Genomic DNA, 26,691 nt, shown 5'->3' with positions numbered 1-26,691 from the left:
GAGGAAAAATGTTTTCTTCATAAAAAAGAGAAAGAAAACACTATTAAAGTATTGAAAGCTACTCCTGACTGCTTACAGCAAAATGGATAGAGCACACAGTGAACAAGCACCCAGCAAGCTTCAAACTCATCAGTGGTGGTCCTACAGAGAAAATTGACGTTTCTCTAAATCAGAGAGAACTGAAGCACTTTGTATCCACTTTCTATCTACTGATTGACATCCTCCTGTTTTCTCCCTGTTCCCTCTTGCACCACCACGTTATCAGGTGAGTATAAATGTCGTGTGTGGGCTGAAAAACAGCTGCACTGTTGACTGCAATAATGATCTGATGCAGATTCAAGACATTTTAAGGAAAATAATCTTATTTTTTCTTCTTTTTAAATAAGTTTGGTCTATATAGCAGATTTGAATGCAAAGTATGTTAAGACAAAATGTGGTGAACAACTGGAGGAAAAAGGAAAACCAACGAACACCAACAAAAACATCAGTGGTGCCATGGCCTCAGAGGCAGTGGAGATGTCCTGTCATTATGTTTTCTGGTGGACAGACACACAAACAAATGATTTAATAGGGTGAATCTCACTGCCAAAGCAGGAGAGAGTGGCACAGGAATGAATATCTGTGGGACAGTGGGTGGTAGGGGCACCTTAAATCAGCCTTGTCTCCAGAACTACATTAAGAACAGCACCTTTTTCTCGCAGCTCTTGAGGTATCTTGACTTCTTACCTGGCTACTGCAATGGTGAGTGTACTGTGAATTTTATGTAATTACTCAAGACACAGTCCAATCTAGTGGGCATACATTATCACATAAGACACCAATACAGATAATGTGATTCAATCAGATTGTTATGAAAAGTGTCCCATTATGACTCTAAGCTCAGTTCCCCTTAACTGTGGTTTGGATTATGCAATTTTTTTTTAACAATATGTGTAAACTTTAAGACAATTTTAAAATAATTCATATACTTAATGAAATCAAACAATGATCCTTATTTAGATCACCAGGATGCATAAATGCACATTCCAGAATTTGGCCCTTTAAATAATATTTCCATGACTAAGATGACTGAGATTATCAGCCTATGAGACATTGCTGAGTCAATCAAGTAGGGTCAGTTTTGTCCACCAAATGCTTAATTCAGATCAGAACAATTAAGGTATCAAAACACACTCAAGGAATCACTCAGGATAATAAAACACCTGTACTTGAAAAAAATCATACCTCCATCTCAGCAGGGGCATAGAGGTAATTGAAGAAAATAGGGCTCCTTTTGTGCATCTTTTCAATACATTCCCAAATACAAATTCCTTTTTTGGCATGTTTATCGCCTTTATCTTCAAACAGTGTCCCTAGGGAAAATAAGAGGAGCAAAAAAAGATAACTTCACGATACCATATAACAAATGCTAAAGCACAGCCTAAAGGAATTTCAGAGAGTAAAGGTACAGTCAAATCTACTATTAAAGGCCATGCAACAAGAATTCATATTTGATGAAACAACTGCTGTGATTTGCAACTGTAACTATTCAGTATGGTTATATCTATAAGCCTGTTACAAAATTTACTGAGATACTTAAGTGTGTTTCTGAGTGTCCCTCTCTGTCTGCAGCTCTGCTGACTCAGCAGAGCACCAACTCCACAATCCATACAGAAGGAACCATAGGAGGTCATTGACTCCAACTCCTTGCTTTAGTTAAAACGAAGGTAAATAATAGAAATTAACCTTTTTGTTGAAAAAAAATGGTTGCTCAAATCTAGTCTGTCCCCAGGTACAACAGGTTCTAAGAAAAGCATTACAATTGACCAGCTGACCACGAGAACCAGTCCACAAAGCAAAGGAATTCAGAGCAGGTGTTCAGTGAACAAGTTTCAAGAACTGACTGTGGTTGTGTAGGCTTATTACGATGGTAGGTAAGGCCTTGGAACCAGTAAGGTTGCACATGACAGATGGAGTAACAAAGAAAATACAAAAAGAAAATGCAAGAGAAAGAAGCAAGAGATAATAGATGAAAAGGCTTTTCTTTCTTGAAACTTCATGCACACTCTGAAGGATTCCCAAGGACTCTGTTTCTGTTAAAAGAAGGTATTTAGTAGGGGAAACAGAACTATGTGGATAAATTGGTAAAAACCACTCAGGCAAGGCACTAATTTCTTTCACTTTCTCTTAGTCCCATCAGTGGTACGGCTCAGGAATCACTGATGCAGAAAATTCTACATGTTCTTCACCTCCATTTTGCTTTTTATACCTGAAATGCAATTCATTACATCATCACCATGAAACTACTGGACCACCTTAAACCAGGCAAACTTTTGTAAACCAAACAGAGGAGAAAAATACCAAAAACCACAAAAGCAATATGCAAGAAACAAACATCACACATACCATGTTCTAGTCTTTCATAGTCTGAATCCAGAAGAAATGTTTTAAATCGATTTGATATGTGATGAAAAGCCAGAAACTTCAGATAATATTGATTGAACTCAAACTCTGTCGGGTATTGGTTATGAATCTAAAAAAATTAAAAAAAGAAAAAAAAAGGAAAAAATGTATATTGAGGTATAATACAAACAGATATGTAAGAAATAATAAAGTGAAATGACAGCAAAATAATTCCACTGTGAATGCTGAAAAAGAATGGATCCATAGGCATTTTGTCTAAAAATATTTTAAAGCTAAATAAATTCATGTATTGTCTACGCTGCAGAAACATTTCAGAACAGAGTGTACTGTATAATAAGCAGTATTATACTCTGTACAAACCCCAGGATTCTTCAAAGGAATCAAACTGGATATAAATCTTCTGTGACGACTCTTGAGACACCATGTAACTTCACAGGCAAAGATGCTACTCCTTGGATGTGGCTGGAAATGAAGCTTTAATTGGAAGGTTTTGCAGTGGATTTCTTGCTACTGCTCACAACCCCACACAGCAGACACGTACAGAGACAATGCTGCAAATGATATTCCATCTACCGCTCCTGAAACAGCTGATTTCTCAAGTACTTTCTAGTCTACACATATTTCTTCCTTTCAAAATTTGACCCAAAATATTACAATATGAAAAACCTCTCACACTGAGCAGGTGCCTTGCCATTATTCTTTTAAAACAGTGAAATGTATGTAACACCTTAAATGGTTATCCTTATTAGGCTGGGTATCTGTCTAATTCAGTGAATGTCTCCAACAGGAGTCAGGAGCAAATACTTAAGAAAACTATACAAGATCATCACAGTACAGCACTGTGGGATAGCTGATTCTTCACAATTGCCTCCTCTTTAATATTATCCTAAAGACCCTGGTGTAAGATTTTACACATGAAGTTTAATATTCATGGTAAAAGTTTTTAGCACTAGTTATTGATATTCACACTTGATATCCACATACAATGAACAATTCTAAAATACTGATGAGATATTGCTCAGAGAAATTCCATGTTAATTTAAAATTTAAAAATTACTGTTCAAATAAATTTATGACTCATGATCATTATTTTCAGAATTAAACATGGTAATTAACTGAAAATTCCTAAGTACAGTGGAAATATGTAAAACTTGCAATTAAAAAAGAAATTGCTGCTTGAATTTCACAGTTCAAACATGTCCCACTGTGCTTTATTTAGCTTCACATCAAACCTGTAAAATACCTTTAGTTCTGCAATCTTACCCTGCCCTATCTATTTCATTTCCACCACTCATTTTCCCAATCCATGTTTTTTATCTAGTCTCTACTTATCAGTTACTCAATGGAGAAATGGGGCTTTTTTCAGTATTATGGGACTTGTATTAGACTACTTGAAGCTCCTTATGTTTAGATTTTGTCATATACCAACTGAAAAAACCCCAACCAGCTAAATAAAGGCAAAAAAAGTGTTTAGCAAGGAAAGGTTGTCTACCAAACACTGACAGGAAAATCTCTTGAAAGGACCTAAAAACACATCCACAGCATTTCAGTCAGAGAATTTGTTGCTCTCATATCTCACTATTAGCTTGAGGCTAGGCATTTAAAATGCTAAAATACTTTAAGACGTCTCAGTTCAATATAACCACACTGATTTTATCCCCACTTCTTTCCTCATACAAATGACTACATTCCTGCGCTGATTTGTAAGAACAAAGTTAAGCAGAATTTTTTCTATAATAAATTCAAGGCTCCAACTTCATAGACTAAGCAACATTGCAGTTCTCTTTATAAAAAAAAACCAATTTTTTCTGCCACAAAATAAATTAAAATATAATTCAAGTACACTAATTCTGTTCAAAAATTACTATTGGGCAGAAATCCAAAAAAGCTCTGCATGTGTGTGCATCTGGACACACACATACAAGTACTTCAGTACACATTTTCTCCTTGTGTTAGGGGAAGTTTTCTTTAATATACTGTAAGAAGGAAAGGTGATATTCTGCTAGTTTACATGATGTATACAGGGTCTAATTTCTACTTTCTTAATTTCTACTTATGGCCCAATCATTATTTTAATACATACAAGAATTACAAGAATAAGCTGCTTGTAAAATCCTGTCATGGATCTAAGTGTTGTGGGTGATCCCATTTATGAGATTTCTGGAACTAAAAGCAATTAGAAGTTACTATAATACAATTTACTTTTTAAGAGAAAACAACTATATGACATTTCTTTGATAAAGATTAATAATATAGTCATTGATGTTGTCTGTGTTTTAATGTTTGTGGCTGATTTCAGAACACTTGGAGATTGGGAAAGATTCCACGGTTAGGTGAAGTGAATACTGTTACTGCTGATTTGTTTAGCTGCAGTGCAGTTAAACTAAGCTATTAGGGATAAAAGCTGCTGATAAAATAAAGCTCCAGCATCAGAAATGATAAATTAGAAATTTAACATAGGAGAAAATAATTGTGTTAATTTAAGCAATTAAAAATAACTACAAAAGAGATACTTTTATTACTTGTAGGCAAAACAGCTGCTTAGGTTGAGGTTAAATATAGCTGATTTTTCTCTGATAATCCTGTGGTGGCATTTCAGTTAATTTATTGATTTTAAGGGATATGTTCAAATTTTACATGTAAATGACAAGCAATGTTTTATACTTTATAATTTCAACACTTACCACCTAGAAAGATAAGTCTACAGGGACAAGGTAACTGCATTATTTTTTAAAATGCTTAATCTCCATAATATATGAACATTTAAAACCTGATTAGAGCTATAGGTGTTTCTAATATTATGATTAGAGAAACTCAATATTTTAGAATTCCTTTCAAAATCACTGTTCCCACAGAAGTATTTTCCAATTGTATTTAATAATCTTGCACATTTATCAGCCTTCTTTAGTTTTCCAATACTTCTATCAGCCTTAGTTCTCTAAAATATTCTGTTTTTTCTAAATTCCATTATATATCAATATTTACTTAGTACAAATGAGAAATATAGTACTCCAAACATCCTGTGCTAGTAATCACTACTAGGCTACTCCTGCAAACACTGGAATATCTGAATATATCTACCATGGGAGTAGCACACTCACCTCCTCTTACACAGGGTGCTGTAACAGAGCTCCTTATTGAGCTTAAAAGAAGTCAGCTCTAGAAAATCATCCTGTTTTAATTATATTTAATAAATAACCAAATAGACACAGAAGAAAAATAAGAAAAGCTTCCTCACTGACATCACTTGCATAAACTCAGTCTCCTTAGAAGCAGAGAAAGTATGTGCCAGATGCTGCTATTGTGAAAGACTGATTTTGCATTAATAATTCAGCTGACACCTGGAGATATTGGCATAAACAATGACTTTTTATAAGATGATGCAGTTCTAATTTAGGAATCACTGTTTCAGTTGTTTTCTCTGTATCTTTAGTTTAACCCATGACATTTAATGCATGTAATGGCTCTGTGGTAACTTTCTGACTGTACCTCCTATATGGACACTAATGGTTAAAAATATTTTGAAAGGACCAAACATCTATTTCCAGTTAACAGGCAATTTTAAAAACCTGACCATAATATACTACACTTCAGGGTCAAGTTGCAATCTAGTTGGATTCTGTAGTTGTCTAACAAGTTGCATAGAAACCAATGAAACTTAACAAAAATTTTCAAGTACAAATGTTTAGTAAATTTATTTTTTACAGTAAATTCCTAGGAAATTTCCATTAATTTGACTCCAAAATAATTTCCCTAGAATTTAAACCATACTGTTACAATTTGGTATGTCAATAGTATGCCATCATTAGTTAGAAGACTAATCTTCATAAATTTGGTTCTAGAAAACTGACTCAGAATTGCATTCTCAATGGGATTCTAAGCCATTTATCCTACAGATTTTTTTCTAATAGCAAACTAGTCTAAATTATCTATATTACACTGATTATGCAATAAAGCTGTGTTCCCGTGCCATGTCTTGGATAAAGACAACACTGGGTAAAAAGATTATAACCCCTACACAGCCCTACCTTTCCTCACACAAAGTTACTGCCTCCTTCAGATTGAGCTGCTGAACTGCTTCTAATGGTCTTTTCTACCAAATCTTTTCTATCATTTTGGCTGGAAAAGGCAGGCAGGGTCACGTGAAGCCCTCAGCTAACAGACTGGAAGGGTGCTGACTCCACCGGAGCAGCAGTAATGAACAGCTCCAGATGGCCTGCAGGAGGTAATCCTCCTGCTGACACTGCTGCAGCCAGGGCACGTGGACACAGCCCAAACTCACAGACCAGAAAATACAGACCTTTCTGTAAAATGTGTCTGTGAATAACCTGTACCCTTTATAATGCCTCGGAAGGATAGAGAAGAGTCAGATATCCGTGACGCGCATCAAAGCCGCTGTCTGAGATGAACTACAAAGGCAATGCTCTTCCGTTTCCCTGACACATTCACATTTCAAGCAGCAGTATTTTAGGCACCTTGCAGCCTGAGGCAAAATCATACCTGACAGTTGTTAACATCAGGGATTTATCCCACTTTACATTTCATCCTATTATAACTCAGTATTACATGATCCTAGAGCTGCAGACTGCATTAAACATAACTTAAAAGAAACCCCAAGAGTTCTGCCATGAAGAAAACATGGTAAATTCTATTCCACGACAATAAACCAAAATAGTTGAATTTAAATTTTAACTTTGTTCTGGATAACCCATTTGTTTCAAAGTTTGTGTGATCTCTGGACTCAAGAAAAAAACACCATATAGGTATGCGTGGATAATTTCCTTGCTTTTCTTTATGCCAACTTTCTAAGATTTATTACAGTAGAACTGGAGCAAAGTGTTTCCAGGGTCAGAAAGAGGATGTAGGCATCAACAAATGGTTGATGGAGAGATGCTGGAGTGATTCACTTCGAAATTATACTATTGCTTAAAATCAAATGTAGGTTCATTCCATTCTACTAAGAGACAGAGCTATCCAATCAGCTAATTTAAGCTTAGAGAAGACTCCTGACAGCAGAGAGAATACAGCACCATGACCAAAATGTATGATTTACACACAGAATTGAGCAAACCACCAGGCAGTTGGGTTTCAGTATTGAAGATGGGTTTCAGTATCGAATTGCCACTGCAACCAAGAATATATTTTTTTCTACTTCAGAAAAGGAGCAACAACCCTAAGCCTATTTTAAGAAATAGTTAGTGTGACAACTGGGCGGATTAAGATTGAAAGATGCAGTATTGATTCTTTTTAGAGAAATCTCTCTATTTCAAATAAAACAAACCTGAGGACCACAACCATTGGGAAAGAGAATGATGGAACAGGAGATATGACAAACACTTCTAAGGTTTCCCTAAGGGGAATGTTGTAGGAATCAATCCAAATTCCAAGGATATGATTCATTAACTTCCAAGACAGCAATAATGATGACTGTTGGTGTTTAACATTGGGATGCAAATAAAGTTTTTCTTTTCAGTAACATGTTCTTCTGTAAGTCTTTACTCATCTTCTTATAAGCTCATTCATTATCAATCTGACACGTATCTGAAGATTGTTTTTCATTGGTTTAGCAAGTTATTTAATCTGTGGAGTTTGCTTCAGGTAGCAGTGTAAGTCTACTTACTGACTTCTCTTTCAGGGTCTACTTCATGAAAATATTCACTATGAACGTGTCTTCCCAGTAAGAAGGCTGGTGCTTCAACAGTTATCCTCCGTGAGACACAGTCATCCATAAATTTTAATACAGGTTAATAATGCCAAGGAGACTTTCAGCTTTTCCAGTGAGAAAAATGAGAGAAGTGGGACAAGAACGACACATGTACAAAGGAACTGTGCAAGCACCTATCCTGTGTTTGCATACACAGAAACTTGGCGAAGAATTTACACTGACTGGTTTCAAATCAAGAAAAGGATAGATTTCAGAATCAACTTGAAATATAAGTATAATTTTCTTAACCTAACCTCTTCCTACACAAAAAATTGTTGGTGTCCCTCTTCTTCTCAACATGTACTACATAAAAAAATCAGAATATCTCAGGACTCCTGGTTTATGGCTATCATTGTTTCCAGAATTAATGAAGTACAAGGCCTCTTCAAGGCTTATCATCAGCACAAGGCATTAAAAAATGTCACTGTAAAAATCAGTCAATTCCTTCTTCTGAATAAAGACATTTTTAAGCTAAGACTGCCAAAAGCCAGTTTTAGCTTAAAAAACTTCTCTATGAAGTCTCCACATAAATGACCTTAATAGATCCATACTGCCAATCATCCTTCTTAGTCTGCTTTGTGTGGATGGGTCAGTCTCCTCTAGACAACCCCTCTTCTTGAGGTGCAATCCATTCACTTTAATAAAAACTAGAGAAGGACATTACTAGCCTTCTCAAACCCTTATCCACAATGTCTAAAATATTGGCATATACACATTTCTTTATGAATCCTTCTTGTAAATAAAGTTAGATAGATAGAGGTTGACTTACCTGATGCACACAGTCTAAGAACTGTAAGAAAACAGGAGCAAATCCACTACCCTGACAATTAAGAGTCAGATTACTACGTTGACTGAATTTATGACCAAAAGAGAGCCATTCTTTTTCCACCAGCATTCGGAAGCCTTCAAGTGTCCTATAGAAGGGATCACTGAGTAACTGCACCAGAGATACCACCTAGATCACAAGACAGGATATATTGTGTTAAGAGTGACAGAAGTTAGGAGAACCCTTTAGTAAATGAATATAAACATTCCATAATCTGTTTATCGTTCAAGAAAACAAAAGCTTTCATATAAACTCAATGGCAAGCATTTTATCACATACATTAAGTATTTTTATAAAACAAGTCAAATAATATCTCACATGAAAAAGCTTCAATTAAACTGAGGCTTTACGATATCAGTAAAAGTCAAACCTAAGCAACTACAGACTGGGGAAGTCATCACAATGATTACTACGTTTAATGACATTTGAAATAAAACCACTTTTATCATAAACAGTTTTAAGGCAGAATCTGCTACCTCAGCAAAGAAAGCATTAAAGAATTGGTCCTGAGCTTGACTTTAGATTTCCTGCAGCGTTGCCATGCTATGGTGATTACCAGCCAACTTCAGTCTACCTTTACAAGCAGCATCTCAGGAGACTTGAAAATACAGCACAGACTGCTTCCACTTTCAGCTATGCATGTCCTGTTCTCTATTCTTTACTGTTTGACAGTGATTCCAATAATTACGTTAACATTCTTTTGCGGGTTTGTTTACCTGGTATTAGGATGTTGGCTGCACATGAAGTTTTTATTTACAGTCTTATTGATATCTGTGTTTATCTTTTGAGTTATGAAACAACTGCATGGACACAATGCCTTTACAAAATGAGGCACCGGGTCTTCATTCACTTAATTTATAGTTTGTGGTGATCTGTCCTTGCAGCAGGTGCTACAGTCACTTTGGCACAAATTTAGTTTTCTCCCTGTGTGTGGTCTCCTAACTCCATTTATGGAGTGAATGGAAGAGAATGAATTTCTTCTGTGTTTAGAGTGTAGTATGTTTAAAAAGAATAGTTGTGGCAACTTTTAGCTTTCATTCTTACATATGGTCAGGTGCAGGAATGCTGATTTTGTACCTAAGCCTTAGAATTGTTAAGTACATCACGACCTTTGGAACAAATTCATTTTAAGGAACTATTTCATGGTGTAAATTGCAAATGAATGCAAGAATTCATGCATTCTACTTTCGTCTCTGCTGCCACAACACAAATTTATCAATGTTATAGCAAATTATCTGTCACTTGTGTAAAACAGTAATGCCTGGTGTTTTTTCTTAATATTTAGCTATTTCAAGGTTTTAATAGCATCTTACTTGTGCAGTTATGTCCCAGCCATCTTCCAAACAAACCATAACAGAAGAACCATTTTCCAGGAGTTCAGAGATGATCACACCCAGTTGCATTATCCTGTGAAGCTATAAAGCATTACGAATGAGTAATGTACTCAAGCATAAGATAAATTTCTAGGTAATATCAATAACTAGAATATTTTAGCACTTAATATTTAAAAAGGTGTTCTGAGATTAACATATAGCACAGAGAAACACATTGATGCAACCGATTAGACAACAATAAAATGTAGCCGTCTAAGAATTTCCATCTGAACTACAATAAAACTAGGGAAATTTTTGAAGATAGGAACTTAAACTATTAAAGCCAATGAGTAGTGTAATAAAATAGCTGTCATAAAAAGGAGAATGGCTGACAGATTTACTGTAGAGAAATTCCATCCTGGGCTTAACACTAAAATAATTTCCTGTGAAATGTTAAGGTTCCATAAAGTCACTAAGTATTTTGATGGAGAACCTATGTAAGATATTTACAAGATAATATTTTTAATGCTTAGTTCTCATGGAAGTTGGAAATTAATGAATTGAAGAATAATAACATTACTTATAATCAAACCACAAATGCAAAAATAGACCCAGAAACAGTTCAGGTAGTTGGGTAGACAGGCTAAAAAATATGGAAAGAGGACAAATTAATTATTTGAACTTGATACTCATTATGCAGTGATACTAAAATTCCTTGAGCAGGTGAGTTAGTTAATTTCTCTGGAAGAGGTATTGACTTGAATGATGCCATTTCAAACGTGATAGGTATAAGCAGGTTAAAAAAATTCAGGTGAATCTGAGCAACTTTATCTTACAGTGAGACTTCACATTGTTATTACTAAAGGGAAAACCTGTATGATGTTTCCACTGTTTTTGTCGCACTATGACAGCACTCTTAGTAAACAATGAGATAATATAACACATAAGCAATTCAGCTTTTTACAGTATTGCTCTTTGTGGAGCACTGAATATAACCAACCAATAGAAGCAGTAGGAAAGATGAAAGCCAGAAAGGAGGAAGAAAACACTATAGGAAGACAAATAAAAGATGGTAAGAAACATCTAAGACCATTTATGCAAGGAAAAAGTAAGTTCAGAAAGGACAGAAGGCACAGGAAAGTGAGAAGAAAATTCAACTGAAGAAAATAAGAGGAAAAATGATCAACCAAACAAATAGCTAAACACTAGAAAATTCATCATTGTTTCGGGCAGTCTGATGAACATTACCATGGAAATTGTGATGGAAAAACCTTGACTCCTCTGAGCGTTCAAACAGCCATTAATTAGGAAAAAAAAAACCTAAACAAAGTTTCCTTCAATTTGTTATAGAAAACCATTGAAAAAAGCACCACTTTTACAACCACAAGCAGCTAGTTTATTGTTCTATACTTTCTCAGGCAGTAGAATAGAAGAAAGGCTGGTTTTTTTCCCATTCTTAATGAAGAAACTTATATGTAATCTGGTTATACAGATTCAGTCTTAAAAATGTAAACCACACATTTTTATAATTTGCATTCAGAACACAGGGCAGCACTTCAAATTTCTTCTTATGTATTCACATTCTTATAAACAGATAGTTAGTCCTTACAGTGTTAAAATCAATAACATTAAACTTCTATTGCCCAGAAGAGGAAAGCATAATACAATAAAAACACATTTCCTAAATGACAGATCTGTGTTCTTTCACGGGAATAGTAGAAAATGTGCCAGATCATAAATTAACTTTATCACATAAGTCACATATGACATGATTTAAAGCTTGGAGATGTGGTTTAAATGTCACACAGCTAGTGTGTGACATTATGATCTAGTCCTGAGCAAAGACTGACACACTCAATGCAAAGAGTGATCCTCTGAAACATGCCAAAAGGGAGTAACTCCAGTGTTATCTCCCCTCAATCTCTGTGCTGCTATAGGGACATGTTTATCTCCTCAAAGTGACATTCAACTCGTTTATCTACACTTATCAATTCGCTCAACTCCACTGCACCTGAAAATGTTCCCCCAACGAGGGAGTCACGTCCTCACGCTCTTCCCACTTTTCCCCTTTCTGAAAAACATGTTGGCCAGGCACAGCCACGACCAGCTCCTTGCTCTCTGTGGAGTGGCCACACCTCAGGGAAGAAGTTAAGCCACTTGTTGCACTACAGCACACTTCAATCAGGACTGCATTTTCAAATGTGGAATTACTGAAATGACTGTGTTACTCACATGTATTTCCTCTTTGGGAAATCAGCATAAAAAATCCTGTTCTGTATGATTAATTGCATTTGAGAAGAATATATACAGCAGCAGATTCCAAACATAACAAGTAACTGTTAAAAAATATTCACTGTAATTAAAATGGCTTTAGATTTACAAAGAGCTGGCTTTCCCACATCCTTCTTCATTTGAATCTTGCAAAGTGTGTTCCAGTCTTGCCTTTGTTTGGTTAATATTTATGTAAGGGAATATGGGATAGGGAAATAAAGATACAGATTCAAAGAGATCAGATTAACACACATACAAATCCTCTCTTCTCAACAAGCACTTCCCCATATTCCACAACAGGCAACAGATGTTTGCTTTATTTGTTAACTTGTGCATATTGAAATTCAGGGTGGGAACACATATGAAGAATAGAATATTGGTTTTAAAATAAAAAAGCTTATTTATTGTTCTACATTTTTTTCCTGATTTTTAAAATACATAAAATAAGAAAAACCAGTTAAAGCCAAGACCATAAATTTATATAGACAGAAAAACCAGTGATCTCTTCTTGTATACGTGTTCCATGCTACAAAACATAAATTATGCTATAAAAAATGCCTCCCAGATTAGTAAATGTTATGATTGTATTAAAATAATAATGCTTAGGTAATGACAGAATTGATAGCATGTGAAGTAATTGAAATGAGCAAAGAAGAACAGCTGGTTAGAACACAATAGTTCTCTGTCAGAAGAGCCTAAAATTTATTTTGTGTGAGCAGTACTGCATATAGATTATCAGAAGTATCTGTCATAAAAATTACCTGTGGGAACCACTCTGACTCCCCAAGTGCTTTAAGGAATGTTGCCTCAGAATCAGTAGGAATTGTGCTGGGAACACAAGCTCTCATCAGCTTTTTAAAGCTTGCCTTTGTCTGTCGGATATCACTGAATTCAACAGGAACAAATTCACAATTCAAAGCAAAATCAAGTTTGAACCCCTGTATGAAAAGGACAACAGCAGATGTAATTTAAAAGGGAAGCATATTTTTCACTGACAGACTCCTTAAATCCCACAGTGTTGTCTGCTTTATTGCTAAATAATTTAATTCCCAATTCACCTGTGCAGGATAAAAAAAAATCCTTACACCACTTGGAAAATGTACCATAACAAAGTACTCTTCTACTACTCATAACAGTAGAATGAACTGCACAGCAGTCAGATTTTTAATAATAAATTTAGTAGTAATACTAGTGAAAACCTAGAGTTGAGTGACAAATCTGTTGAGTTCTTTATACACAACATAATGTGCTTCCTTTAGCATTTTTAAAGCAAATTAGCAATAAATAAATAAAAATTAAAATAACTATGGATGACATACCAACAGTGCAGGACAGATTCTGGGAGTTCAATAAAGCAGAAAACCTCTCAAACCCAAAAAGAACCACCACAACTGCAAACTAGCTGACTCATCTAAGCAGTCACTGTACACTGAGACAGTTGTTTGTCTGAAGTACGTAGTTCAGCACAGAATAGCAGGCAGAGAATACCAGATGGTTTTCCTAGCAGAATTCCTCTTGTTTTATTTAACTTACTACATTTAGAGAACCAGTAATAATAGAGAAGGACCAAATTAAGAAAACAATTTAGTTAACTGAAAAAAAATAAATCCAAAACAATGGACTATGATGAAAAGGATAATATGGAGAACATTAATAGGAAAAACAATTCTCATGTATGAAGCACCACTGAAGATGTTAATACCAAACTTTTTGAGTTTTCTTCAGAAATTGCTCTTTCATTGAATTCAGCTTGGCCTGCAAATAATTTTCATTAAGCTCCTTCATAGGATGCCAAGTGAATATGTGGTAAAGTGAAAGCTCAGGTTTAATTCTGTTTGTATTTTGTCATGGTTCAAATCCAAATTTAATAACTCACCTAGCAAACTTGCTTTCTTAGAATGTAAGTTGTAATAATGCATGACAAAAGCAATGAGAAAAGTAGCACCATTTCCTTAAAATGTTGTACACTTCTGTTTGTATCATCAGTTTATGTGACATGATATTTAGCAGAATAAAGTAGGTTTTTATAGGAGTCTACATCAGTAATGCATGCCCTTTACAAAGCTAAAAATTTCCAAATTAGCAGGATACTAGCAAAAACTAGGAAAGTACTTCACAATCAAAAATCAACAAGATTTCTTTATTCTAAAACAAAACTTGAATGAATTTATAGAATAGATACAAATCATTAACAGAAGGTTTAAAACACTTAATCACTATGTAATTTTATTCTTACATTTGCTATCACAATACACTCTTCTTTAGAAATGCCCAAATGTGACTAATCTTCTGCAAAACTCTGTTATTAAACAAAACAAACTAACAAAAAAGTGAAACCCCCATGAGCTCTAAACCAGCAAGGAAATAATTCAGCATAATATAATGATCCTTGACGTTTCCAAATTATATACATCCTACTGTACTTCAGAATAATTCATGCTGATTTTGCCCAATGCTTGTTGCTTGTACATCCAACAGTCAGCTCTTTTAATATTTTGCATAATAATACACACCTATATGGTAATAGATTAAAAATGTTTTAATCTATACCAAGCACTAACATATTATCCTCAACTGTTTGTGACTGCTGATACATTAACCAGCTTCCATTGCTTGCACAAGTGGCCTAAAGGGTCACGTCAAAGCAGCAGACTGAAGTACAACTTTAGATTCATGACTGAACTCTTCATCAATCATTCATTAAGAAATCAAATAAATAGAAATGTGAATAGTTGTTATTATTGGATTATGGCAATTCAATTCTGTGTAACTGATGTATTATTCTGGCACAGCATGATTCCTCCACCTCCCAAAAGAACATAATTTCAGAAAGAATTGAATACTGATGTATTTTCCTATTACCAGTAACTGTTTTTGAAGGTTATGTATTTCAAAAAATACGTATTATTTTATGTATGTTCACATTTCGATTGAGAAAGTAGAAAACAATTGATTTTTCAATCTTTGAATGCAGAGGCTTAAAAAACCCCCTGCAATCATTTTCAGAAAACAAGTAAAACTACCAAAAATTCATGTAGAGGATACTTGTTTCTTAAACAACTGCATATAAAACATTAAAATCTATCCAAAAAGGTGTATGAAACTGCAGACATCATGGTCCTCTTCATGTAATCAAATCAGGATGCTTAGAGTTCTATTCTCATCAATTTGGCTTAATGTGAGTTTAAGTGTTGCCCACAGTAATGAAGGTTTCCTTCTCTGGTAATTGCTTTCCTGATTTACAACATTACATTTCCTTCATAGCGTATTTCAACACATCAGGAAAAATAAAACTGCACTTCAAATTACCAAATAAGCCTGTTTTCCTATTTCCCCAAATAGCAGTCACTGAGATGATGACTCAGCTGAACATCAGACAAGCAGTCAGCAGATTCAGAGTACAGTAGTATGTATTTAGGTGTGATTAAGTGTGGCTCTGAAAGAAAGAACTTGTAAATGCGGAGCTCCAGCACTTCCCTTGGAATATGAATTGTATCTGGAAGGGGCAGCAAGCTCCACTGCCACTGCACCAGCCCCACTCCCTCTGCCTACAGTCCCATTGTTCAGCTTTATCCCAGCAGTGACAGAGCAGAGCCCAACTGTGCTGCCCTTGCTCCCTGCAAAGCCAAGGCAGGACAGGAGTTGAGACAGTGAAGACACAGTGACTTCTGAATATGAAGGCTTTTCTGGATGCTCTGCTGCACAGCAAGGTATTTCTTTCCTAGCCATGCTTTTCCCAGTTTGAATGCTCTTACCTTGTACAAAAGCTAGTCCATTCCTCTCCAGTCATCTGTTGCCCATCTCTGCATCTCTTAGTTCAACTATAAATTAATATTTGACCAAAAGTGACAAATAGAGCACTATGCACAGAACTTTTGTGGGTTTGAGCCTGATCTTTAACTGCTCTTCAAGATAATTTAGTATATTTTATGTTAACTTTGTTGTATTACATGACCACAGAGCTTGATTTTCACCACCCTAGCCCCCACTAAGTTATACAGCATTAATTGTTATTCTGCATATAGAAGTACTTCTCATAAGACTTTACATCTTTAGGAGAGTTATCCATCTGCCTTATCTAGAGTATTATTTACTGTTTTGTAACATTAGAGTTATTAAACTCAAGCCAAGTAAAAAGTATGTCAACATAAAATTAAAAAAAAAGTTGCCATTACCCGTAACTGAGATTTTTCTCCAAATATATAGAGGGCTGCTTGTCTTCTCAAAAGCTGACTTTGCAGAAAACTGCTGCTACTGTAGGAAGGGGTGTTATCTTTCCCTGCAAGTCTTGCACCAACATCAATGAATGGAGTCTGAGTGTTGATAAATCGGTTGCTTGAACGAAGACTCGCCCATACACCTTCGTAAGGATGAGAAATATTTAAAAACCTTGTTGTGTGAGGCACTGGAGACCATAATTATTAAGGCATATGCTTAACATAATTTGGAAAGTAGAGTGCTTAAACATGTCACGTGCACCCCTCACAGGACATAATTAACAGCACATACTGGAAAGAAATATTTTCGTAACAAAACCTGTCGAAACCATCCCACTGTATTATCATGTAACCTAAAACACTAATCACGCTCTGCACCAGCACTTTCTATTGTAGACAAAATAGTTGCTATGATATCAGTAATACAATGATAAAATAAATCAGACCTTGCAAATAACGTCTCTTTAAGTGTACAGAAATGAAATTACTAGTGTTGTTTTTTTCAGAAAGTGGGACAAAAGTTTGAAGTATTTCCTTGTCAGGTATATTATTTTGGAAGTCTAACTATTAAGAATGTTATATAAAAATGGAAATAATATCACTTAAAATTCCCTATTACCTAGAATTCTTATGTTCTTTTTACCCTACACAATGTAATAGTATCAACCATATCATACTCTAATGAAAATGTATGTGAGGATGATCAGTTCAAATGTTATATTTCAGGATAAAGTATTTCATATTGACTCTTGAAATGCCACGACTAAAATGCGGAATGCCACAAATTTTAGTTTTTAACCGTCCCTTCTAATGGACAATTAGAAATTAAAATGAATTTAAGAAAGTTCTTTTAATCACATTGTAGCAGATGGGACAGTGGTACAGCTGTGTGAGCAGAGAGAAGGATGCCTAGAAGATCACAGCCCTACAGTTCAAATCACTGCTCTGGAAGCAGGGCATGGTACAGAAATCCCCAAACTACCAACAACATGAGCCTGAAACAGTGCAGTGTGATGTGGAAATGTGGAACCACAGAGACTTGCATCTGAAAGCAGCACAGCGATATTTGAATGGCTTCACATCAACCTCTCAGCAGCACTTTTAGTTTGCATATTGTGCCTTGCTGCTGCAGCTGTACTGTCATTTCCAGAGGAGGAAATTTCTACAGCACACAGACATGCTCTGATATGATCATGCTTAAGTAAGTTTTGTGATTTTATCATGATAAAGCAGTAATAAATCAGATTGCCAAGCCCTGTTTAGCAGTAGCAGAAGAAAAGACAAGTAGTAAATATTTTTCTGTTTCTTGTGCCTAAGTTAATATCCATGATTTTGTGACACTGTGTGTCCACTGTGCGGTAGCTGAAAGGTACTGGGTTTTCAGAAAATAAACAGCACTATTTGAAAAATCAAATTCCTTAAAGTATACTAAATTTGGCGTTCAAATGGCAGTGTGAAATTCTTTAACTCGATATGCACTAAATCACATTATCAGAAGAGACTCTTGTCCATAAATCTGCAAAGAAAGATATCGAAAAGAGGCACCAGAAATATCTCATAGCAGTAGAAATTTAGATACTATAGGACCAACACCCCACACTCTTCAGGAAAATCTAATAATATGCATAGTTAGCATTTCTTGCATAGAAGAAAAAGCTGCAGATAACAGTAAATTCCACTGAGATAGTTCAACTAGCAAAATAATTTTATTCTATTTTTTAGAAGCAGGATCACATTTCTATTGAAAAAATAATTTTGTACAGTAATCCTCAACAGGGATTACTCTGTAGAGTTTAGCTTGTCTGCTTGTCTGGCTGTTAGCCTGAGAGGTGAGCAAAGGAACTGGAGTAACTGGGAATGGCTGGCAGGAGCTCATGAATCAGTAACAGCCCTAAACAGCTCCCACTTCACAGCCAGCCTTATAAACACCTCACCTAGTAAAGTAGTGTGTTTAGTATAAACTTTCATTCAGCATCTCAACTACTGCAGATGAAATAATAAAGACTTTAGCAAGCAGAATTCACAGCAAACACTGAATAAGAGAAGTAACTTCTCGTTCATTTGGTATGAAAAAGGCTAGCTCCAACACAGACTGCTGTCCCCAGAGACGACATACACAGAAATACACAGTGACATTTGGAAGCATTTCACAAAAGCAGCCATCATTAGCACCTGTAGCACACCAAAAGCAACAAAGCTGGTTACAAATACATGCAGATGAACATGTTCACCAGTGATGGACAGCATGGATTAAAAGGAAAAATTATGTTTCTATCCTAATTTTGCCTAGTAGCTTATTTTTTGTTAGCAGTATCTAGCATTCATTATTTAGCATATACTACATTATTATGACTTTCTGATGTGACAGAAATCAATTTTTCCCTGTTCACTAACATTGATAATAATTATGGAAAGAAACTAATCGACTATTTTATTAAAGCAGGAGGAATACTAAATACTCTTTTCCAGAATTAATTTTTTGCTGTTTAAAATTTTCACACCAAAAATTTTCTACACATCACTCTGTGTTAGATCAGTGTCACTGCATCATACATTCAATGGCCAAAAAATTCCAAAACAAAACAAAATCACAACACTGAACTAAAAAAATTAAAAATGTTGTTAATGCAGAATCAAAGTTGTCTGTCAGTATCACTTTAGAATGTATTAGGATATTGTAGCAGCTATGAAGATGGTAGAAAAGAATGTGCTTTTAGGACACAGAATACAGTACCTTGATGGACTCTTTCCTTAGTTGCTGATTTGGAATTTGAATGAGTGAAACATTTATCTCTGTACCCAAGCACTGGTAGATAACAGTTAAGACAGAAGGAGGAGGAATGGAATGCACATTGCAGCGAAACACATTGCAGGAGAAAAGAAAAGGGTTACTTATTAATTTCCAAAGGTCTAGTATATATTGCATTTCTTTAAAGTACATGATTTATCAGACAGCACAAATCTTAGTCATCACAAGACAAAACATCAATCAAGCCACAAAACCAATATAAAATGGGAAGGAAGCATTCATTTATCAAAAAGGAATAATTTTCATTGTCATTGCAATAGCTTCAAACATGTAGCACAGCCATCATATGCTTTTCCATAATTACAATACTGAAGGAAATGCAGCAATTAAATAATTCTTATTGAAAGCTTCTACCCAGCTGAAAGTTAGCTTAATTAAAAATCCCAAACTTAATGCCTTTTATAAAAAAACTGTTTTAATCTAGGTGCAATAAGTGCATGATTTGTTGGACCTCAAAATCAGAGCAGAGTGAAAGACATTTGTTCTGTGCACCTACAAACATTTTTAAAGGACTGTGTACAAGTATATAATTTAGAAAACATGTAATATCTATCACACAAAGAGATTTCCTGTCCCCTTGCAAAAATTTTCATTTTCTGTGGGAGCCTTATATGTTTATCAGTGCATATATCTTTGTCTCAAAAACCACATCAACACAACCAAGTTCTTTTAAATCAAATATTCTGTTGAAACATACTCAAAATGTTAATGTCACTTGCTATTAATTCTCTGAGATGTGTCTGTATTTATTAATTATAAATATCCTAGTATTTTTTCAATAACAGCAAATCATACTCAGAAAACTTTTTATTCTACTAAATTACACAACAATGCCAGGTAAGAAGTGATGCTCTGTAGAGCCACACTATATTTATGAAGTAATATAAGAAGAAAAACTATGGATTTTGAGTGAACTTGCAATTCTTATGAAAGATATCACCCAAAGTATTGCCAAAAAAAAGGTCCAAGAATGAAATATAATGAAATACAATATTATGAAATATAAGTATTTGAACAAATATTTCAGATCAAAACCAACCTGACTGGGCTTTGGGCAGATACTTTGTTACAGTGTTCCAGATAAAGTAAAAAACCACATTGACACAGACACAAATATTCAGAACAATTGATGAGTATTCAGAACAATGATGATTTCAAAAAATGCTAAATACTGCTCAAGCACTGGAATGTATCTTTTAACTTAAATTTTAAAATAATGTGTATTAAAAATACATTGTCTATAGCACAAAAACCAGAAAATGTAATTTTTAGCTGGTGTATCCTAGCTGAACCTGGCTTTTGAGCCCTGGTATGTGTGATAATTTAAACAAGGAAAGAAAGAGTGATCCAGAATCCAAACCACAAAAATACTGCTATTGTATTTTGTACAGTGTAATACATAATCCATGGCTGCTTGCTACTTCACATATGAAATATAACTAGCCATGAAAAAGTAGTAAGAAACTTTGCAATAATGAATTTGAGAACAATTTTAAAGATTTCATACACTTTGTGTATTTTACAATTTCTTTTAAAAGAATTGTGTCAACTAATCTAAAAAACCTAGTGTTTACTTCTCTGCAGGGAGATACTCCCTCTCTTTGTTCCCTCTTACCCTGTCAGCTTCTCACCTTCACTAGGGCTCCCACTGTACTTGTCAAACATTCCTATGTTTCAGCAAAGTCCTCACGTATCCTGCTGAACTGTGAATAGACACCTTTCAGATATAGAGAGCAGGTGTGGCATCAATCCAGCAAGATACAAGATAACTTCTCTGCCCTCTTCCTGATTACTGCTCAAATTTAGCCAAGAGACTTTAAAGTCCAGCAAAACAACACGCCTGTGACCTACTACTGCCTTGAGGCTCCTTTTTTCTTTGCTGAGTAGCAACAAACTCATCCTATCACACTTAGCACAAACTCTAATCCTAGAAACCAGCAATAGTTATTTCAGTAATCCTTTTATCTTCAAAAGACAACTTCCATGCAGTCAACCAGCAAGCTTTCCTTTACTTATCTGGAGCACCTCCTCTGCCCCTCAGCACCACTTCACTGTTGGCACTTTTGTCCCAGCACAAGGGGATGGAATCCAACCAAACATCTGCTGTCAGCTACCCAGCATTTTCACTATTTCAGTGCTAAGGCTGGGCACAGCCATCACTTTATCTTAACAACTGCAGGCACTTTCTCCTCTGCTCTCTTTGGTCCCTAATCATTTTACCTAGCCAGCTAAAATCACTCTGTTTTTTCATCTCCAGCTACAATACAACACAGTAACAAGACAGTGAGCAGGGAACATACACAACACTTTTATATACGAAATATGTATATACTATGATTAATGAAGATGCACAGAATTTTCTGGTTTTTGGTGATCACCATTTCTTCTCCTGCCCTCCCTCTCCTCCCTTCTGCTACAATTCTCACATCACTTCTCTATACAGTTCTAAGCATCTTCCTTTCTTTTTCCATTTCCCCTCCCTCTTACATTTTTCCTTCTTTCATTTCCTTAATCCCATCCATCTCTTCTGGAGGTTTTTCTCTACAGAATTGTTTTATCCTTCCCCCTATGAAGCTACCTGTTTTGTATAACTCAGTAAGATTTAAGTTGGAATAGACCTCAGCAGGTCAACATAGGTCTAAGTAATTTTAGATGAGGTATCAAAAAGGAAGAAAAACAACTGTTAGATGCTTAGAAATAATTTTAAGAGGAGCTTTCAGGGCCAAAAGGTAATAAATCAAATATAAAATGTTCCCTTTTAGGAAATAGATGAATCCCTATATTAACAAACATGTATTTAAGGAATTTGGTGTGCTAATTTATGCATATATTGCAGATAGAAAAATCATAACAATTTCATCAGACTAGAAGTGTAAAAGTACTGTAAAAGTATTTGGAATCCACTTAACAGAATGAAAGGTTCTTGTAGAAATGACACTGATGAGCCTCTGTACCTAAGAAAAATTATTTCCAAAGAATGCACTGTATCTCCCTACTTATTATGCTTAGCCACATAATTAACTGCTACCTAGAGTAAAATTATTCAGATGGATTATTCGCAACTTTATGAAGCATCAGTTAAACTTCAGCCAGCATACTGGAATGATCTGCAATTGGAGACTCTAAAGTGTATTAAATGATAAAATAAAATATGCATTTTCAGGTAACACATTTTAGACAAATTAAAACCATAGGTGAATCCTAAAGTATTTAGAAACATAATTCCTCATAAAATGCTTAATTTTTCACTAATTCCAACATGAAACAAACTTTATTTCAATTGTAAAGGTTTTGAACAGAAATTTCATACTTAGATAATGTTGTGGACTGAGGCTAATTTGTAATTTCTGTTTTGTTGTTTCACAGAGCGATGAATCAGTAAGAAGTATAATTATTTCTATTTCATTAACATTTTTTTTATCATTTAATACTTCAAATAATAGACTTTGAGCTAGTCTTACTAACCTCCTCGAGAAAAGCTATTGGATACATTTACATCCAAATGTCCTGGCACTACCTGCTTAAACACAGTAGACATTCTTGAAGCCCTCGTTTCAGTGCCTAAAGTCAGCCAAAAAAAGAATAGAAGATTAAAAAACTACAGCGTTAACCAGACTAACACTTATCATAACTGATAAAATGCCCTTTTTCACACAATAGAGCTAATTCTTGCCAATTTTGTACTTGAGATTTATTTTTTAAGACAAATGTGTACATTGGCAGCAGTATGGAGGTGTTAGATACAGCTAAGCAACCAACATATTTTTTAATAAATGAAGCAAAGCATGCACACTTTGGGAATGGTGTTACTTTACATGAAAAGCCACTGTTTGGCAGTATTAGGCCAATTACAACCGAGTAAGACAAGACAGATACAATTTTAAGCTACACGGTCCTTTCTGACACCTTGGGTTTACCTTCACATAAACCTTATCAGGTGTCATCACAAAGTAACTGAAATAAAACATGGATTAATTTTTTGGTGGTTTCACCTAGGCATAACTCAAACAGCGTATTTTGGAAGAGTTCTCACTGCGAGAAAAGCTCTCTTGGGAAATTACATTAGAAACCCACTATGAGTATGCAACACATAAAAATGCCTACATGCCTTCCATTGCTGCTGCAGTTAAATATTCTATCTGTTCACATAAAATCTGAGCTTGCAATCACATTACTGCTTCATTATATGAAATAGAGCAGTATTTTGTGCTCTTTTCAATTTGGCAGTCTCTTATTCAATATGCAGTTTACAATACGCTTAATTTGCTGTAAAGGACTTTACTTTTTAGTTTTCCTTCTTCATATCACGTAATTGTTGTATTGTAAAAAAAACAAACAAAAAAACTAACTGGAAAGTTCTGGCATCTTGACATTCTGGAGAACTTTATTTTATTTGTTCCAGAATTGTAATAAATGACTAATGCCTCAAGACTGACCATCATACTCAAGTGAATTCCACCAAAAACTATGACACACAGGTGGATGATTGTTTACTGTCAGACTAATACCAAAAATATTTTGGGAAGGATTATAAACATCCTTTACATACAGAAAACACATTCACTGAAGCTAAGAGTGAACAAGCTATCTGGTAAGTCTAACAACAAAGAAACAACAGAATTCATATGGGACATTAAAATAACATCCTATCAGAGAAAACTCATTCTTCAACTTAATCACAGAAAAGCACTATACAAACCAATTTTACCTGGAGACAGAGCAATTGCTGGGCTAACAGTGAGAGTATTACTGCCATTCATTTTGCAGTGGACGGATATCACATTCAGAAAGGCTTGTAGGTATTTTTCCTGTTCTATACTGCTTGAAGATTCTAAAGAAGCAGGAGCTAGAGGCACAAGAAAAATGGAATACATTAAAATACAAAAATACAATTTATAAATACACAGAATAGCAAAATAAAAGGCTTCTTCTGTAAAGCAGAGCATTGAAAATGTCATAGTTTGTCTCTCAAAGGTTCAAAAAGCCTTCAGGGGTTTATCACCTGGCTGCAGAGCAGGACTCAGCAATGTTCTCTTCCACACAGAGCTGAACTTCTGAAACTTCATGGTCACTACTTAAAATCCACCATTAGCCAGTGATGAAAACAAACAGTGAAAATAACGTAGCACTCCTTTCACTCCCCAAAGGAAAAATAACATTTCTAAGTTTGTACTACTTGTTAGCAAATTTCAGCCTTTGAAAACAATGTGCAGACAACAACAGACAGAACTGTTTCTTTGACAAAAGTAAGTTGAAACCAGACTCAAGAAGCTCTTCCTCATTCCGGAAAAGGAAGGTCAGTAACCTGTACCTGGAGGTTCCTTGAGGTACAGTGCCCATTCACTGAAGTTCATGTGTACCAGACACTGGTGTTCATACACTCTGCTGAATTTAGAGACATCAATGGACACAATCCACATGTCCTTCAGGTACCCTATCCCCAGAATCTGATTATTTCAATAGATTACAGAACAGAGGAAAGAGGATGGACAGGGCATGCACACCTGGATAATACACCTTATGGGATCTCCAATGTGGAAAAGTAACACTCCCGTTCCCCAGTGACAGTCCCCCAGCTCACCAGCAGGTAACTTCAGGAAGTGTCTTCCCACATGTTTGGGTAACTTGTAGGAGGTGGGGGATGCACTGTTGAGAGTACCACAATTCCTTCTCTGAAAACCCCTGAACAATCCTTTACAAGAATGTTGTTTCACATGACCATAGATCTCAGAAACAGAATCGTTCTCCAGTTGTTACCAATGTTCCTTAATTTGCTGGAGACATGGAAAAGGACCACTTCAGAGAAAGAGAGTGGCTCCAAAAGACTGGATGAAAGCAAAGTCAGAAAGGAAAAAGAGAGTTTAAGAACAGAGGACAGAGAAACAAAAAGCAAGATAAGAAGGTATGATGCCTTGAGAAAGTGCTGAAGTTAAGCAGACAGTTCACTTAAGACCATCTTAAAACTTAAGAAACCACTACAAAAACACAGAACCAAGGAAAAAAACCCTTGAAAATAAGAAAAATAAAAAGACTACACCCATTATGCCCAGATGCAAGGACTTTAAGGAAAGGAAAGGAGATGAAGATCAGGTCTTGTGCCATACTACAATGACAAAAAAAGTATCCAGTATCAGTAAGTCAGGGTTTTTTTCAAATGACTAACAAAATTTTTGGAATTCTTGTTTATTGCAGCCAGCTCTGGACTTACTAAAGGACAAAAATTTCATAGCTGTTTAAACAGAATTTAGTAGCTTGACCACAAGAGCCAAGATTTAGAATAAGAGATAGAGTCAAAGAATTTGACTGAACACATTTTGACAAACATGGTAACTTGTAGATCGTGTTCTCCTACGATGTTCCAATCATACTCTATGCTGGAGACTAATAGACAGTAACCTAATTAGCTGGAGGTGGTAAAGGAAATTTCATGATAGCCCTGTTAAAATGACTGTCTGAATTGAAAGTACAATTAGGAAGTGATTAGATAATGTACATGCTGTTTCTGCCTGACCAAGTGGAAACAGCCTAAAGAGGAACATTATTTTCTCTTCAACTCCTAAGTCTGGAATGATCTCTGGGTCTCCTAGTCCTTGAAACAATGCCACAAAAAGTCAATTTAGGTCTAAACAATTTAGTTAAATGAAAGGAAATGAAATCTCTAAATGAAAGGATGATGTCCATACCACTTGCACTTACAAAGTTTTTTTTTCTGAAGAGTGTTGCATGTGTTTTAGGAAAAAGATTCAGAAGACAAACAGTTTGACTTATATGAAAGTCTGTCATTGAACTAGGCAGATATCAGAATTAAAGACTGAGAGCAAAAATGTCCTTGTGAAAGATCAGACATGGAAAATTTGCCCTTCATCCTTACCACCAGTCATCCCATCACAGAGGGCTTAACAGCAGTATAAAGAGGTGAAAGACTACAGGCGACTCAAAAGCATGAACCCCCTACTGCACAGGTGAACTGGGGTTTCTATAAAATGACTAATCTTTTAAGTGTTGTATCATGAAGGTCATTACAGCAAAATGGATTTAAGCATTTTCCATTTTCCAGGAAAGAAATGCATTGCTTAGCAATGCAGTAAGATTGCCTCTCTGCTAACATGTGCTCTATTATGCCTGGTTGCATATTGCTCCTAATACAG

The 26,691-nt window shown here is 35.3% G+C and overlaps 1 protein-coding gene across 5 annotated transcripts in view; it reads right to left on the bottom strand.

Moving 5' to 3' along the window:
• SBF2 (SET binding factor 2) overlaps positions 1-26,691 on the bottom strand; it is a 258,391-nt gene that overhangs the window by 12,877 nt on the left and 218,823 nt on the right. For 2 of the 5 annotated variants that reach the window (XM_032690551.1, XM_032690552.1), the window contains exons 28-36: positions 24,252-24,389; positions 23,009-23,104; positions 19,469-19,540; positions 16,693-16,877; positions 13,279-13,455; positions 10,247-10,348; positions 8,877-9,062; positions 2,386-2,512; positions 1,225-1,352 (exon numbers count right to left, since the gene is read on the bottom strand). In XM_032690551.1, coding sequence (XP_032546442.1) covers positions 1,225-1,352; positions 2,386-2,512; positions 8,877-9,062; positions 10,247-10,348; positions 13,279-13,455; positions 16,693-16,877; positions 19,469-19,540; positions 23,009-23,104; positions 24,252-24,389 — 1,211 coding nt within the window. The remainder of the gene's footprint in view (positions 1-1,224; positions 1,353-2,385; positions 2,513-8,876; positions 9,063-10,246; positions 10,349-13,278; positions 13,456-16,692; positions 16,878-19,468; positions 19,541-23,008; positions 23,105-24,251; positions 24,390-26,691) is intronic. The other 3 variants (XM_032690553.1, XM_032690554.1, XM_032690555.1) reach the window with 2 other exon arrangements.

This window comes from Chiroxiphia lanceolata, chromosome 6 (genome assembly GCF_009829145.1).
Source record: "Chiroxiphia lanceolata isolate bChiLan1 chromosome 6, bChiLan1.pri, whole genome shotgun sequence".
Taxonomy (NCBI): Eukaryota; Metazoa; Chordata; class Aves; order Passeriformes; family Pipridae; genus Chiroxiphia; species Chiroxiphia lanceolata.
The sequence above is the reverse complement of the archived record's forward strand: the minus strand, read 5'-3'. Positions and strand labels throughout refer to the sequence as shown.